The sequence below is a fragment of the Podarcis pityusensis genome, assembly GCF_964106645.2.
Source record: "Podarcis pityusensis genome assembly, chromosome: 12".
In the NCBI taxonomy this organism is placed as follows: Eukaryota; Metazoa; Chordata; class Lepidosauria; order Squamata; family Lacertidae; genus Podarcis; species Podarcis pityusensis.
Genome location: NC_138037.1, coordinates 56,647,743 through 56,664,991, shown reverse-complemented (window position 1 = coordinate 56,664,991; position 17,249 = coordinate 56,647,743). Strand labels below are relative to the sequence as shown.

Below are 17,249 nucleotides of genomic sequence, written 5' to 3'. Positions count from 1 at the left end.
AACAAAACCACCCCTTCCACCTCCAAGATATACAAAGCCAACAAGAACAAATGGTCTCTTTGTCACCACTGCGAAGAGACACACTACAGGGAACCAGGCAGAGGGCCTTCTTGGTAGTGGCACCCACCCTGCGGAAAGCACTCCCATCACGTGTCAAGGAAATAACAACTATCTGACTTTTAGAAGACATCTGAAGGCAGCCCGGTTTAGGGAAGTTTTTAATGTTTGATGTTTTATCACTTATTTATTTATTTATTTATTTATTTATTTTTCTGTTGGGAGCTGCCCAGAGTGGCTGGGGAAACCCAGCCAGATGGGCGGGGTATAAATTTATTATTATTATTATTATTATTATTATTATTATTATTATTATTATTGTCACCCCTTTCCTTGCAAAAAGGACATCCCTGGTTGGAGACAATGGAAATGGAATACTGATCTGTGCTTGATATCCAGCCCTGAAACTCCTAATCCAACCAAGTCTGCCGTGATCCAAAATAATTACAATCTGAGGTTTGAAATCTGCCCCGTTGTTGAGAGCAGTTTTTACATGGAAAAACATAAATCACCACAGCTGACAACACATGGTCCCAGCAGGGACGCAAAAATCCAATTTGTATGGAAATTCACTGACCCAATATTCCCTAATGGGTAATCCTTCAGGTCAAAGCTGATGGACTCTAGAAGGACACCAAAAGGAGAGAGCAATGCCATTTTCTCTGTGATAAATAATTCAGGGACAAAGGGGACGGGACGGCCTGACAGAGACCAATTAGATCAGATGATGAATCTAATTGGACCAGTTCTGCTGGTGGGAGGCCATCTTGAGAGGATTACCATTTTTTTAAAGCTGCAGCTTATTACAGTTCGTATCAAAGTACACAGAACAACATTAGATATACAAATGTAAGTTAAAGCACATAAGAATGAATTGTTGAGGAAAGTGAAGACGGGGGAATTGTCTCTTCAATTAGACTTAATGTGGGATTTTTTTAAAAAAAATAATATTTATTAATTTTCAACCATTTATACACAACAATGCCGAAAGACAAAAAAAGAAAAAAAGAAAAAAAGAAAAAAGAAAGAAAAGCATAAAACTAACAAAGCAAGACACAAACCATTTCAAACACAGAACAATTTCAATGTCTTATCTTTCATTCCCTTATTTCCACGACCTCCTCACACCTCCCTTTTTGTTTTCCACTTCTATTAATTATTTCAGCAATTCCTTTCCATCTTCCTCTGTTTTCTATCCTATAATTATCTTAACATATTCTAGCCTTATTTTCCCTTTAATACACTATTAATCTATTTATACTTGATTCCTTATAGCATTTATACTAAAGCCATATAACTTCATTCCAACATTTTTCTAACATTCATTATTTTTACAGTATTTCTATAAATAGTCTTAAACTTTTTCCAGTCTTCTTCCACCAGCTCTTCTCCCTGGTCTCGGATTTCTGCCAGTCGTTTCCGCCAATTCCATATAGTCCATCAACTTCATCTGCCATTCTTCCCGAATGGATAAATCTTGTGTCTTCCAGTACTTCACAATGAGTATTCTTGCTGCTATTGTTGCATACATTAAACAAATTCTATCTTTCTTTAACACCAATTGGCTGACCATGCCCAGGAGAAAGGCCTCTGGTTTCTTCAAAAGGGTATATTTAAATACCTTTTTCATTTCGTTATGAATCATCTCCCAGAGTGTCTTAATCCTTGGGCATGTCCACCAAAGGTGAACTCTAATCCTAAAATTTGTCTGTTTTTCTTTAAGTTCAGTCATAGCAAGCGTCAGCTTATGTTCGTCAAATTGCCTCTGTAGGGCTGGGGCTCTCTTTCTCTTTCTCTCCAGTTGTGTTACTTTACCTTCAGCAGCAACAGCTTTTTCCCTGACTTCCTCCACAGTTTGCCATATCAAAATAGGTTCTTGTATCAATTTCTGGGTGGTTTCTGTATTGGTATTATTTATACTTTCTGTATTTAAGTTAATTTTAGTAATTGGAACATCCACTTTCGCATTTATCGTGTCCATTTTCCTGTGAAGCTGATCCAATGAGTCATTTATCTTATATAATGCAGCCACTAAAGCCTCTTCTGTCGACATTCCTCTTGGTTTTAAATATACTAATACAAAGACAGCAACAGAAAGAACAGGAGGGCCTAATGATAGACCTCTCCTGGATTGTTACCAAGTCCTCCCAGACCTTAATGTTTTGTCAGCAGTTGACTGGTCTGTTTTTTCTCCTCCATTTACCACAACACTCAAAAGATTCAAGGTCAGTCCCAGAGTCTCACGGTTTTTAACTTGCAGCTGGAAATTCCCCTAGTCCAGCTCTTGTAGAGCAACCGATTTCAAAGGCTTCCACTAGGTGGAAACAGTTTCTATTTGTAATAGTCAATAGTATCCTCTTTTAAACAATCCAAAATTAGTTTCAAATTAGTTTCAATTTTCAGTTACTTTTACTCCTTTTTAAAGCAGCCGGAGACAGTAGAAACAATGTATTTCTCTTATTTAACTAGCTGTCAATGAACGTTCTAAACGCTGTCAATGAACATTCCAAAAGACGTCAGTCCTGCTAGCAGCCCGTTTCCAGGGTCAGAGCGGCGGTGTTTTAAGTCTCTTCGCTCTCTCCCGCAGGCATACTCAATCCGCAACTTCCCCCTCTCTTCTCCTGCCTCCAAGAGGGGGTTTAATGTCCTTTACCGTTGGAAATTTGATCTTTTACAAGAGACCTTCCAGGACTCCAGCTTGCAACTTCATTGCCTCAGTCTATTTACAAAAGGGGAAGGCGGACTTCCTGTTTTGAACCTCCCCGTTACGGTACCAAATTAAACATTTAGAAATCCAATTCTTCCGTCAGCTCTACTCACGGGTAATTACTTTAAAGTCAAATTGTCCACAGGAAAAGGTCAGCGCTCTCCGGCAACAGCAATGCGGCTTCGCTCGGTGGAAGAAGCAGACGATTCGATGCACCGCGCCGCTCACCCCACATCGCTCCGGAGCCCCAAAAACCGGGGTTCCCCGCGAGTGGGGGAGGCGCAAAAGGTGCCCGCCGAATCCCACGTTCACAGGCTTCTCCCGCCTGTGATTTTAACGGGTCTCCACCTTCGCCGTGGCGGCCAGACCCAGATTCCCACGCAGCAGATTCCTCCCGGTCAGAGGAATTCCGCCATTACCGGAGGCGCCTCCCCGGAAGTTAATGTGGGAATGTTAAGGATAGTAAGAAAGGATATATTGAATGAATACTATCTTTCCTTCACTCACGCTAGCAAGTGATGTAGCAGAGCAGATTTCCCTCAATATAGCTGGAAGCTAGTTTGCAGATTCGTTTGAATCTCTTAGTTAAGATTATTTCCCGGTGTCCCTTTTAATCCCTCTTAAAAGAATAGAGACACAAGAGTCTTTCTGAGTAAAGTAACAAAAAGTTTACTCACATTTCAGTTCACAATTTGATCCCTGAAAGGCAGGCTTTACTTGGTAGTTACATAAACAAACTGTGAGTTCATCTCACTTGGAGACTGGACTCATGTGCCGCAGACAACAAGATTGCATTAAGACAACAAAAGGGCTGCAGGAGAGGAGCATGGCAGCAAGCAAGACAAGAGAAAAACCACAGCTGAGAAAATGGCTGCCTGACTCGGCTGTTTTATGGAGTCAGCCAGGGCCATGCCCATCTCCCAGGTCACATGCAGGGGGAGGATGCTCCAGACCAGTGGAAGAGGAACTTACACTGACTGGATGTTCCCCTGCCTGTGCCCACGCGAGGGAAATGAGACATGTTGCCTTTGACTGCACCAATGGATTACATCCCACACTTATTGGATGGTATTCAGGAAACTTTATTCAGAACAGGCTCATTAGAATTAATGAACATGACTGAATTAGGTCCATTAATTTCAGCAGGCCTACTCTGAGTAAAATTTAGTTGACTACCACCCGTGTGTATTATTTTCCTACTGTTTTAAGTCTAACTGAAGAGAAAAGTGGAGGAACAGGAAGAATCCTATAATTAATTAAGGCATAGAGAATGGGATGGACTGAGGAACATTCCCTTCTAGGGGAGACAAGCCAGTGGCAAACAGGACAAAAGACAAAAATTTTACGCTTGTAGGTAACCTACCTTTTATACATACTCATCTGTCCTGACAAGCAAGAGGCATCAGAGTTTGTTTCCAAGCCCAATTCAAGATGCTGGTTTTGGCCTATAAAACAGTATACCGTATTTTTCACTCTATAAGACGCACTTTACCCTCCTAAAAAGTAAGGGGAAATGTGTTTGCGTCTTATGTAGCGAATGCAGGCCGGGCAGCTATCGCTGAAGCCAGGAGAGCAAGAGGGATCACTGCTTTTGCTGTGCAGTGATCCCGCTTGCTCTTCTGACTTTGCTTCATTGGAGAGGCACTGCATAGCTTTCCCTCTCTCCGCAGCACCCCTTCAGTGCTGAAGAGGTGCTGAGCAGAGAGGGAAAGCTGCATAGTGCCCCTTCAGCCAAGCGGGAGGAGAAACGGAGCCCCTTCCCTTTCTCCTCCTGCTTTGATGGAGAGGCGCTGCGCAGAGAGGGAGAGAGTATTTTTTTTCTTGTTCTCCTCTAAAACTGGGTGCGTCTTATGGTTGGGTACGTCTTAATAGAGTGAAAAATACGGTAAATCTTGGGATCCTTATGAAACATGCAGACTCTCTCTAAACAGGATTAACACCTGTATTTTCAGAGTCAGACACAGGTACTTGGGAAAGGTACAGTACATACACCATGTTTACTATTGCACGGTACATAGGACTATGATTTAAGTCAGTGGGGTTCTCCGTTAAGCATATAGGAAAATTGTCCTGCAATTTAGAGCATTAGCACTTTTAAAGCAAGACGCACCAGATGACCAGATTGCGGGGAGGAGAAATGAAGGAAGGAAAACAAAATGATGAAAGAGTAAATTGAGCTCAGATGTCTTTATTAAAGTCAAGGCAGCACATACAATAATCACCAGCATACTTTATAGCACAATGTATCAACAACATCATGTTTCTGAGGCATGCATCAAGGCATTTCAGTGCATCACATAAAGGGTTCCAAGGAAACAGAGGCATTTCTGAAAACAAAAAACTGAGGCGGCCACTAAAGGCATACAATGACCAACAATTTGCCTCCTTCAGTTCCATTCATATTAGCAATAAAATATAGTTAAACTGGACAAAGATAACTGCAGCAACAACATTCCACTTAACTCTTGTCTAGCATTGCTTCCAATGCAATCCTATGTATGTTTACAGAAATAAGCCCTCCATAAATCAATGGGTTTTACTCCCAGATAAATGCGACTCACTTCTGAGTGAACATGCATATGATAGCATTGCTAAATGAGTAGCATTTAGGTGCCATCTCTGAAAATCACAGAATGTGAGTGATTTCTTTCTTTCTCTCTCTTTAAAAAAATCAAACTAAAAAAAATCCTTCCAGTAGCACCTTTAAGACCAACTAAGTTAGTTCTTGGTATGAGCTTTCGTGTGCAAGCACACTTCTTCAGATACACTGAAACAGAAGTGGCAACTTCTGTTTCAGTGTATCTGAAGAAGTGTGCTTGCACACGAAAGCTCATACCAAGAACTAACTTAGTTGGTCTTAAAGGTGCTACTGGAAGGATTTTTTTTAGTTTGACTATGGCAGACCAACACGGCTACCTATCTGTTTTAAAAAAATCAGTTATATATACTGTATCTTAAAAATTAAAATAAAAAGGCCCTTTGTTTGTTTGTAAAAACTGCAGTATTTTTTCAAAAAACAAGGGGCTGGATCCAGAGTGAGTTAACAGAACTTTCTTCCAATAGAAATCAGTAAGAGTTAAGTCATTATGAACTTGTCCTGCTTATTTAAATGGCACTCATGTTGAACTAACGAACAGTGTAATCCTATACATGTTTTCCTCGAATCCTACTAAATTCAATAGTTACTCCCTGGTAACTGGGTATAGGATTTTCAGCCTTACTCTGGATCCAACTCAAATGTACTACACTTTCCCACGTAAGTAATACAACATCTCCAAGGCAACAACTGACTTTCTTCACTTCCCTGGGAGGGGCAGGGGAATGGGAAAATATTTCTATATTGTGAAAATTCCCAGCTCCCTTTGATTTGGGCCAGTGGCTTTCATTTTATGTGAACCGCCCTGAGACCTTCAGGTATAGAGCGGTATAGAAATTAATTTAATTAATAATAATAATTTTGGCCCTATAAAGTTTACACTAAATGGCAATTTATAGAATTTTGGCCATTAAAAAAAGAACTGTCCGCTAGCATGAACAAAAGACTGTAAGCTCAGCAGCATATAGGGAAAATTCTGTTATCTCCAAAACAGAGTTTCAAGATTACAGAATATGTTGCAGCCGAGATCTATGGTCCTCCTCAATTTTTCATGTCACTCGCTGTACACCTCTAGACCATTTCTATGAGTAAAGAGAGGAGCCAGTGATAGTCCAGCAACAGAATTTGCAGTAAAAGTACTTTTAAGGGTCACATGTACAACAATTTAGGTAGGCTTTCCCTTGAGTAAGAAACAGCGATGTCCTTACCACAAGGCAGCAGACTTGGGCGACAGACAGATCAAACCTGCAGGGTACAGTAAGGCTATTGCACAGTAGAGTTTCCCAGCAACTGTACCCCATAATAATCAATGGAGAGTGGATGCCATTGGGTTGGTTGGTTTTGCTTCAGGCAATATAACATTGGATTGGCCCTCATCGGAAGCAAAGCAATATGGCAGGGGCAGCGACAAACTAGCACCAAAACCATTCAGCAAAGCAGCTGAGAGGCAGTTTCGGTGTAGTACTCCCAAGTGCAAATAGTTTCGTTCTGCACATGCCAGTCTCTTTGCATGCCAGTCTCACAATCAGCTCCCACAGGGACTTGACAGAAGCAAAACAACCAACCTTGCTCCCTTCACAAAGATGCTGTGCTGTTTTATTGATAAGTCAATAAATGCCACAGAACACCCACATGCAGCAAAAAAATACCCCAGTGCTGGCACATTTGCAAAAGCTAAGCAGGATATAGTATGGTTTCATTTTGGATGGGGGACCCTATGTTTGGATTCATGGATTGCAGGGGTTTGGACTTCATGAATCTCAATTCTGCAATTCTGATTCTATTGAGACACAGAACAGTATCTTGTTCACACATTTCCATCTTGTGACCACAAGCATTTCAAGCGCAATATTGGGAAGTTTTCTTCCATTTTTAAAATGAATATAAATTTAGGCTCCTGCGAGTCACAGTGTTTACAAGAACATAGCAGTAGTTATAAATGGCTGAATTGATTGGAACTACGGAAAGGATCCTGAAATGCCATCTTATTTAGAGAGTCCCAAGTGAAATAGAACAATTTACTTTCCATAAACCTTATTTTGACAATAGCACTTGAGATGCTTTGATGTTTCAAAATAGATGCAAGACTATAATGGGCAGAAATAATACAGCACTGTGCTAAGTGAAAGGCATAATCCTCAGAAATTTCAGTATACAATCTTCTTTCAGTATACTTTTGAGAATGAACCTCTTTCTTGTACTTTCTATAGCTACTGTATATAACCAAAAATAATTTCAGGTCTACGTTATGCAAATCAATTTTTAGATCCAGGCGAGATTGCTTGTTATGCAGTCACTGTGAATCTATCATTTCTAACACTTCAAATGGGTTTTGTATGTTCTTCTCAGACTCTCCCCCCCCCCGCATATATTCAAATTAAAACTGAATATTAGCAGAGTTTATTGTGCGTTTCTAGGGACAGGAAAATAACAAAGGTCCACTCCAAATACAAGATGTAGCAGAAGCATCACAAGACTAACTTGACCCACTTTGTGTGTTGATTCTCACAAATATGCCTCTACATGGTGACAACTGGTATTTATATTAGAAGAACAGCCTGAGAACAAGCAGGTCACCTGCTATGATCACTACCACCATGTGGAGGCACTCTCCTCACAAAAATAGAGTAGACCCACTTGCTTTATGGCAGGTTAAGACTGAACCAGTCTCAGAAAGGAGCTGGATCAAAGCATGAGGTCTGAAATCTCAAGTTTCAATTCAGAATAAGGCAATTAAGTGTAAAACCCACTTGGAGAGCAGATTTTTTAACTCCAGCCATGTTAAAACTGAGCCATAAGTTCATGGAAGTAGTTCTGCAGCTCATACACCTGTCTGTCAGCTAGTTAATATGGGTGAGAACTAAACATGATACAGAAAATAGCAGCCAAATAGAAAGTTCTCTTGCTTCCAGTAACGCAGAGCAAGATTTTTGAGGATCTTTTCCTCAGCCCTCCCAGCAACAGCCAAAGAGACAGGTGGGCTGAAGACACATCACAAATTAAGTCCAACTAAACATTGTGTAGATTGGGGCAGGAAAACGCAACATAGGGCTGTCATTTTCTGTATCTGTAGTTCTGTTGTCAGAAGGTGCTTTCAGAGAAGAGACCCATGCCAGTGGTGGGCAAGGCCAAAGGTAAGGTAGAGGAAGCGAATAAATGTATTTTACCTCTGAACATTAGGCAACACATGTGCATACACCTCTTGTCTTCCACCCAAGCAAAGCAAGAAGTATTACCAGGCTTCAAGAGCACATTCTACCCAGGCAAAAGCACTCATGGAGGGCACAAAGCCAGGCCAGTGAGGGGGGTGGTCTGGGGTGAAGGAACATGGCCAGGGAGAAGGTATGTCCTGGGGAAAGAAAAGAAGGTCTGAAGGGCTGGAAGGCTACATTTTGCCAACTCCTTCACTAAGGCAAGCCAAAAGTGGTACACTATTCACTTTTGCCAGGTTAAACCAAACCTGTAAAGGACATGGGAAACCTGGACTGGCCCAAAATTGTTAGAAAAGTCTTACTGGTCACAATGGAGTGTCTGGCAAGTTAAAAGGGAATGGAAGAAAGAACCATTTCCGGAGGAGGAGGAGCAGCAGCAACAGCAGCAGCAGCAGTTCTAAGCAGCCCAGCCCCCGACTCCCAAGCAGTTTCAAGAGTAGATGTTCGCTGGCCGCTCACAGAGCCTTTGAATCTCTTCGGCCAGGTCGAGACACAGCAGAATCCGCCTCTTCTCAGCCAGCACTTCCTCTTGGGAGGCCTGGCCCAAAAGCTTTTTGGCAAAGAGGATCAGGTCTTGCATGAAGATGCCAACTTGTGAGCGGGGGGCCTCGGGAAGACTCTCCAAGCACCCGCTTGTGAAGCAGAAGTTGATGGCCTTGTCCCGCTTCATCCCGGGTGCCCTTTCTTCAATCCAAGTCAGGGGCCTGAGTTAAAGGACACGGAAAAGGAAGGGAAACCAAGTCAACCATCTCAAAGGCTGGCTGCAAATGAAGACCTCATAATAAGCCAAAAGTGTGTCGTGGAGGTCAGAAAGTGCCCTCCAATATCAAGTACTATTCTCTAGCACAACGCTTCCCGAGCTGTGGGTCACCACCTGCAAGTGGGTCACAGGTTTTCTGTAAGTAAACCCAAAATAATTATTGCTTGTAATGGTATGAGAAATACATTTTGCTTTGCTGGCATTTTATAATGCTATGTCAAAACTTGTAATAAAACATCAGAAATGCTCAAATCTTAGTTTAACACTTGGGGAACGCTCTCCGGTGGCAAAGGCCGCAAAGTGCTCATATAGGGAGGAGTTGTTGTTGTAATTGTTTTTATATACTAAAAATGCAGTAAAATGGCTACATAAAGTTCAAGCAGGTTTTTAATAAGCCACTCTCATCTTCCTCATTAATAACATTTTAGAGATAACAAAAGCTAAGAACAAATTTGCAAAAAGCTTGTGTTAAGACTCAGGCTGCATTTCTGACCCCATTTTTCCCACTCAAGGTACTCAGAAGGACATCAAGAGTAGTTCTGCGTAACTCACAGCCAATTCAGGGATGTGTCAGAAATGCTCTATTTCTCTATTCCAGCAAAGACTTACTGAGTCTGTCCACATCCAGCCCACACTTAGAACCAACTCAGACATAAATGAGAGTGGGCCAAACATTCAGCTAGTGCAAAGCCACCCATGTCAATGGAACTGCATCACTGGGAAACCTGGCCCAGGAAGGGAACAGACCTGGAACACTGTGCAGAGCCGCCAAATGCTAAAAGGGTTGCATGACACCCAGAAGCGGCTGGCACAGATGGCTTTGGCTTTGAAAAGACAACACAGGGAATTTCCCCACCCTAGGCAAGCTGGCTGCAGGTGGTTCTGTACATGCAGCAAATTATGAAGACATACATTGAAAAATAACTTGCAGCTTTTTAAAGCATATAGAGTAAATGGCAAACTGAACTGGAGAAGTATGCATGCACACAAAAGCTTATACCAGAAAAAACTTACTTGGTCTATAAGGTGCTACTGGACAATTTTTTTATTATTATTTGAACACTTGCTGCCACTTCTTAGCACCACCTGCTGGTGTTCTTTATCTTTTGTGAAAAGTTACCAAATTACTGCATTTTACTGAAGGCTGCAGCTTTCCAATTCAATCCATGAAATTAACCCCTACCTCTCCCCTCTGCTTTTCTGACCCTTCTTGTCCCCTTTGGGTTGCAGGATCACAATGTTGCAACACCAACAGAAGACACATCTGGCATACTTGCCCTGCCAGATTCTCAAGCCCAGATCTAACAAGCCTTGGTTCTCTAGTCAATGTTCCCCAGTCTTCTTGCTTTATCAATTGCCAGCAGTTCACAGCTGCCTCCTGTCTCTTGTCATACATCTAATTTTACCCAGTAGCCTTCCCAATCCTCAACCTGAGAAGTTTCATTCCCCAAATGAGAGAAGCTTGATTGTAACTCATTTCTGCGATGCTATATTTAGGGCTGTCATATTTCTAGAAGTAAAATTCAGGACACAAAAGTTGTTGAGCATTTTTTAGAAAATGAAATTCAAAGTTGCTGAACTTTTTTTAGGTAATCAACCTCAAAATCCTCGACATTTTTCCAGAATTCCCCCCAGACGTTATGTTCGCTGGTTAAATCCTGGACATCTGAGGCCGGGCTCCACAGGCTAGTTGCCACTCCTAATAGTGATCTCAGGTAGCCAGTGGCAACAGGATTGTAGGCCAAATGGGGCCACTAAGAGGAAGGTATTAGCATGCTTAGGGAAATCTCATGTCTTGCAAAACTAAAAGAGAACAAACCTTAAACACACAGAAACATGTCCACTGAAAAATGAATGTGCTCAAGAGCCAAACAATATTGCCTGTCAGCTGGAAAAGAAAAACAAGGAAATGTGTGGATCTGAAATGTTTTGTATGAAATGAAATGGCTGGCAGGAATCCTGAACAAGAGCACTCTTACAAGGAGGTGAGGATAAACTGCAATGTTTTGTTGTAGGTTCCACTCTTCTATAATAGATGACAGAACAAGTAACAAGATTTAATACTGACGGCTCTGTGTAAACAGCTGTCCAAATACTCAGTGAAACCAAACCCTCAGCAGTGGCGGCTTTTCAACCAGTCAGCATAGTTGCTAACTCTGTTTTGCTGCCACAAATATTGATGGAAGACCTGGACTCTCCTTGCATCATCTGTTTGGTCATTTGCAGAAAACAAGTGTGCAGGGCACTCCTCGTTACATCTTCTGAGGGAGAATGCCTTTCGTCGCTTCCCCTTTGTTTTTCTTTCGGACAGAATGGGGGTGGCGGCACTGGGCTGCTTACAGCCCTGGCCCAGGACATACAGATAGAAAAAGGACTCCAAGTCTAGCACTATTCAGAGTCCTCCTCAGCACAGCCAGCTAATATACATATGGGAGGTGGCAGAGGAGATAGCATTATCTTCAAGTGGACTGGAATCAGTCGTGCTCTTTTTCAGAAGTTAAACACTGTCTGCTCAGAGTTACAAACTCCACCTATGCTATTTGATAAAGGGCTTATTTTTTGGGGAGCCATGCTGCTGCTGAGCCACGGGCAGTTGAAGTGACCTTTTTGGAAAGAGACCTTGGCTCCAGCTCCATGGGAGTTTTTTGCCAGTGGAGTTAGAATACGATGCTAGTCAACATACTCAGACTGTTATGCAATGCTAACATTCCCAGCAGATTAATCTTAGACGAATGACTACACCAAAGACAAAAGCTACTGGGATACACATGGCAGAGGTGCACACAACATGTGATAAGCCTAGTAGAACAAAGGTGGATGACAGCACAGGTAACAAACCAGGCCACATGCTACCTAGAAAAGTAGGAAGACAATGACATATTCAACTTGTAGGAGCAATTACAATAATTGGTTCCAGTTCTGAAAATATCAATTTCATCCAGGATATCAAAGCAAAACCATTTCAGGATTCCCAGCAAATGCCTGTCCAATTGTGGTCCTGCCCTATGTTACAGATGCAGAGGAAATAATTTACTGAGACTAGGGCAGTATTATAGATTGAAAGTGTAAACTGTTTATTGTGTTCATTTCAATATTATGGTTTGGTTTTGTTGTACACTACCTTGAGCATATGCGAAGGTGGTTTGTAAATTAAACAGATATTGGTCTGGTTTGCACATTGCACAAAGCCAAATTATGCCGTAGCATATACCCAAGCATATGAGCTCCTAGAGAGATGCTCACAGCTAATTTGCTCCTGCCTCGTCCTTTTCTTGGTGCAAAATTTAGATTGCCTGTGCAGAGATTATTTTGGTTGAGGGATGTTGGCACCCACAGTGCCACATGTGACCCTAGTAAGGCTACAGGAGAAATATTATTGTGGTTAATCAACATTTTCTAGAATTCAATTATACCAACCTATTTTTTGCAGTCTGAAACTGTGCAGTCATTCTGGAGTAATTTCTCTCTTTCTGCTCTTCCCTCGTGGCAGAGACAACAGTGAGGTCCCCAAAAAGATCAACTAGCCAAGTCAGGCGAGCAATCCCACTAAAAGCTGGGAACCCTGAGCGTTCTTCATCCAATGCACCACCTTTAGAAATGAAAAAGAGGACTTTGAACACATGGCTGGAAAAAGAACTATTCTACCTATGGGTGGACTCGCTATACTATCAAACAGACAGAATAATTTCCAAGACCAGGTCTGTTTGTACAACAGTAGAATGGACTGCGCCAGTCCAAACTGCAGCTGGGGGCTGGACAGAACCACATTTTTAAAGCTCTCTTACAATATATAATACTTGTAAATAGAAAAACCAGTGCAGTCAGCAAAGAGGTAGGCCTAGAATCTTTGGTTAAACTGGCCTGGTCCATGTTTATTCCTTCCAGAAATGGGTGGGTTGATGATGTCTGAAGCACCAGCTGCTGCAAAGCAGGTCAGACTGCATTAAATTAGACCGTCTCCAACTACTGACCTGTGAAGTGCAAGGTTCCCTTCACAAGCTCCTTCCCTGCCACCTCTTTCTTCAGCTGCTTGTACTCCTCAGTCAGGAGTTCAATATGTTCCACGTGGAGGATTTTGCCTGCCATGGAGACAAATGCAGATTTAATGATCAACAATTGGGAATGGCATCAGGTTCAAATGCATGGTTGTCAGTGCCCAGTCTTCTACAAGAGTGTGAGAGAAGCTATGCGCCTTGAGCACCTTCTTGCCACATAGCTAGTAAAGTCATAAAATCTCCCCTTGAGTAATTTAGCTGGGAACCCTACACCAAGGAAGTAGCTACGCATTCCATTTCTTGGCTGCACTATTTGTTTGTTTGTTTGTTTGTTCATACATACATACATACATACATACATATCCTGCCCTTTTCCCTAGCAGGACTTAAGGCATCCTATGGATAAAAATAAAAATGGCTAAAAACATAGAAAAAACAGTTAAGCAACTATTTTGCCCATCAGGTAAAAAGGTGGGGTATATATACATGAGAATGAAATTACCTTCCCTGAAGGTACAGAGCAGCCCTGGGCACCTTGTGACACTCTGTGCCAAACAGCTTATCAGCCATTTACTGTACCCCATCAGGTGCTGCAAAACGTCCCTGTTTTTGAACACAATTTAGATGGTTGGTGGGTTAGATGTTGTGCAGACTTGCTCCAAAATACAATCTGTATTACTACACCTGCTTTTTCACTTTTTTAAAGAGTGGGATCTTATTTGCACTGATATTAGTGTGGGTGGAAGACTGCTACTCTTAAACAGCTCTGTTTCTTCTTTACATCTTCAGGTGAGGCAGTGGACGTGCTGGACCACTCTCTTGCCTTGGTAGAGGACTGCATGAGAGTCAGTAAGCTGAAGCTCAGTCTAGATAAGACTGAGGCCCTAGATCAGATGGCTGGGGCACTCCCTCTGAAGGAGGGGGCACACAGCTTGAGGGTACTTCTGGATCCTTTGCTGTCCCTTGAGGCTCAGTGGCACTGAGTGTTTTCCATCTGCTTCGGCAGGTGGCCCAACTGCACCCCTCTCTGGACAGGGATAGCCTAACTACTGTTGTCTATGCACTGGTAACCTCTAGGCGAGAATACTGTAACATTATACATGGGGCTGCCTCTGAAGAAGAATTGGAAACTTCAGCTGGTGCAGAAACTGGCAGCCAGGTTGCTCACTGGCGAAAGACAGCTTGAGCATTTATCACCAATCCTGGCCTGACTGCCCTGGCTGCCAATCACTTTCGGGGCCCAATTCAAAGTACTGGCTTTGACCTATAAAGCCTTAAATGGCTCAGGACCACAATAGCTCAAGGATGCCTCTCCCCATATAAACCACCCCGGACCCTGAGGCCCTTCTTTGCATGCCTCCTTCATGAAGGGTCTGGAGGTTGGCAACATGAGAATGGGCCTTTTCTGCAGTGGCTCCCATTTGTGGAATGCTATCCCTAAGGGGATATCCCCAAGGGGACGTGGGTGGCGCTGTGGTCTAAACCACAGAGCCTAGGGCTTGCCGATCAGAAGGTTGGCAGTTCGAATCCCCGTGACAGGGTGAGCTCCTGTTGCTCAGTCCCTGCTCCTGCCCACCTAGCAGTTTGAAAGCACATCAAAGTGCAAGTAGATAAATAGGTACTGCTCCAGAGGGAAGGTAAACAGTGTTTCGTTGCACTGCTCTGGTTCACCAGAAGCGGCTTAGTCATGCTGGCCACATGGCCCGGAAGCTGTCTGCGGACGAACGCCAGCTCTCTTGGCCAGCAAAGCGAGATGAGCGCAGCAACCCAAGTCGTCCGCGACTGGACTTAATGGTCAGGGATCTTTACCTTTATCCCCCAGGAGGCTCACCTGGTACTTTCTCTATAACCAGGCCTTTGGATGATTAAACAATCTATGGCCTTTAAAATGTGTTTGTCGTTTGTTCTCGTTTTCTCATTATTGTTATGTATTTTGTGTTCTCATGTTTTATTTTTATGTTGTAAACCACCCTATGATCTTCAGATGCAGGGTGGTATACAAATTTAATAAATAATAAAAATTAGTAACAAAAGAGAATGAGCTAAGGAATTTCCCCCTGCTTTTTTTTCTAGGAAAGGTGAAATCAGGGGCAACCCAAGACATTTTGCAGCCTTATATGAAGTACATATGGCTCCCGGTGGAGTACAGGATCAGGTTTAAGGTGCTGGTTTTAACCTTTAAAGCCCTATACGGCCTAGGACCCTCGTACCTACGGGACCGCCTCTCCTGGTATGCCCCACAGAGGAACCTACGGTCTGCAAATAAAAACATCCTGAAGGTCCCAGGCCTCAGAGAGGTTAGGCTGGCCTCAACTAGAGCCAGGGCTTTCTCGGCTGCGGCTCCAATCTGGTGGAACGCTCTGTCACAAGAGACTAGGGCCCTGCGGGACCTGACATCTTTCCGCAGGGCCTGCAAGACAGAGTTGTTCCACCAGGCCTTTGGTCAGGGCCCAGCCTGACTCCCTCCTCTGGCAACCTGCACAGAACTTTGCTTAACGGTTGCCATTAATTTGATTTTAATTAATTTTTATAATGAAATGTTTTAGAATGTTGGATTATTTGATTGTTTGATTATTTGTTTGTTGTTAGCCGCCCTGAGCCCGGCTTTGGCTGGGGAGGGCGGGATATAAATAAAATTTATTATTATTATTATTATTATTACAAGGTGGTTGCTACACCCCCTCCTCCAAATTCCACATGCAGTACCTTGCTGCAATGGGATAGCATCCTCTGTTGCAGGCGGCTAGTTTTTTTGAGGGGGTGGTCAGGACAGGCACAAAACTTGTCAGCATCTATATTGTGTTTTTAATATTTGATTGGGAGCCACCCAGAGCGGCTGGGGAAACCCAGTCAGATGTGCGGGGTACTATTATTGTTGTTGTTATTAGTAGTACAGTAGTAGTGGTAGTAGTAGTAGTAGTAGTATATTCTCCAACAGAAGGGAACGCTGAAGAAACGTTGAGAGAGGTGCTGCCATTGCCTCTCAACGTCTGTTGCCTGAGGCAGTTGCCTCATTTTGCCTAATGGTAGGGTTGGACCCCAGGTGACACATACTTTGTACCTTTCTTAGAAATTGAAGCAGTAAAGTGGTTGTCTCTGTCCAAGAGCACAAACTTCTTGCAGCGCAGCAGAGTGTTCCATAGTTTTCCATTTTGTACCACACCTGTTCCTCATCTGAGATGTCCCCCCACCCCCATTCTGTTAATTTGGAGGGACCAGGGCAGAGCTCCTTTGTCTCTAGTAGTTTTGAAGAAAGGAGAACTTTGACATATATCATTTCTCCCATTGTGATGCTGCAGCGGTAGAAGAAGAAGCAGTACTTGTCATTCTGCATAACTATCCATACAGGACAGGATACCTTTGCAACTGTGCTGCCCTGCGACACACACTTTAAATTACAAAGGAGCAGAGCCGTGGTGCCACACACTGTTTTAAACAAGCACAGCCTTGGTTTTGCATAATACCTTTCTGCTCTGCCAACTCCCACAGCTCATGTGCTTCCTTTGCAGACAGCGCCAAAGGGTACTCGACAAGGACATGTTTCCCAGCCTCCAGGAACATCCTTACAAAGGAGAAAATGATATGTGTTACACTTATGCATCTTGCACTTTCAGAAGCTCAGAGCACCTTTCCTAGGTGTTTTCCAAATTAATCCCAGCAGCAGGGTGGATAAAAATAAATGATTTAAAAAATAATCAAAAAAATCAAAATTTTAAAATAAAATGCTTTTGGAGGGAAAATCTTTCTAACGATAGTTTTCTATTTAAGTTACATTATAGTCCAAAGGCTATTCATCAGGAAATAAGGATTTGTTGTAAGTTTTTCATGTGTGCTAAAACTCAGTCTGTGTTTGTTTTTTTAAAAATGTTTAACCACATCAGTTAACAAACACGGATACATATGCTATAATGTTATTGTTTTA

The 17,249-nt window shown here is 42.7% G+C and overlaps 1 protein-coding gene and 1 long non-coding RNA gene across 4 annotated transcripts in view; one reads left to right on the top strand and one right to left on the bottom strand.

Moving 5' to 3' along the window:
* The first annotated feature begins 3,072 nt into the window (after positions 1-3,072).
* Positions 3,073-5,422, top strand: LOC308460100. Its single transcript, XR_013978480.1, has 2 exons — positions 3,073-4,360; positions 4,454-5,422. It is a non-coding gene; the product is annotated as an uncharacterized lncRNA (long non-coding RNA).
* Positions 5,423-7,744: 2,322 nt separating this feature from the next.
* The window catches only part of BLVRA (biliverdin reductase A), a 33,566-nt gene continuing 24,061 nt past the window's right edge, over positions 7,745-17,249 (bottom strand). For all 3 annotated transcript variants that reach the window (XM_080976019.1, XM_080976020.1, XM_080976021.1), the window contains exons 5-8: positions 16,792-16,889; positions 13,304-13,411; positions 12,750-12,921; positions 7,745-9,276 (exon numbers count right to left, since the gene is read on the bottom strand). In XM_080976019.1, coding sequence (XP_080832145.1) covers positions 9,003-9,276; positions 12,750-12,921; positions 13,304-13,411; positions 16,792-16,889 — 652 coding nt within the window. In that variant the 3' untranslated portion in view covers positions 7,745-9,002. The remainder of the gene's footprint in view (positions 9,277-12,749; positions 12,922-13,303; positions 13,412-16,791; positions 16,890-17,249) is intronic.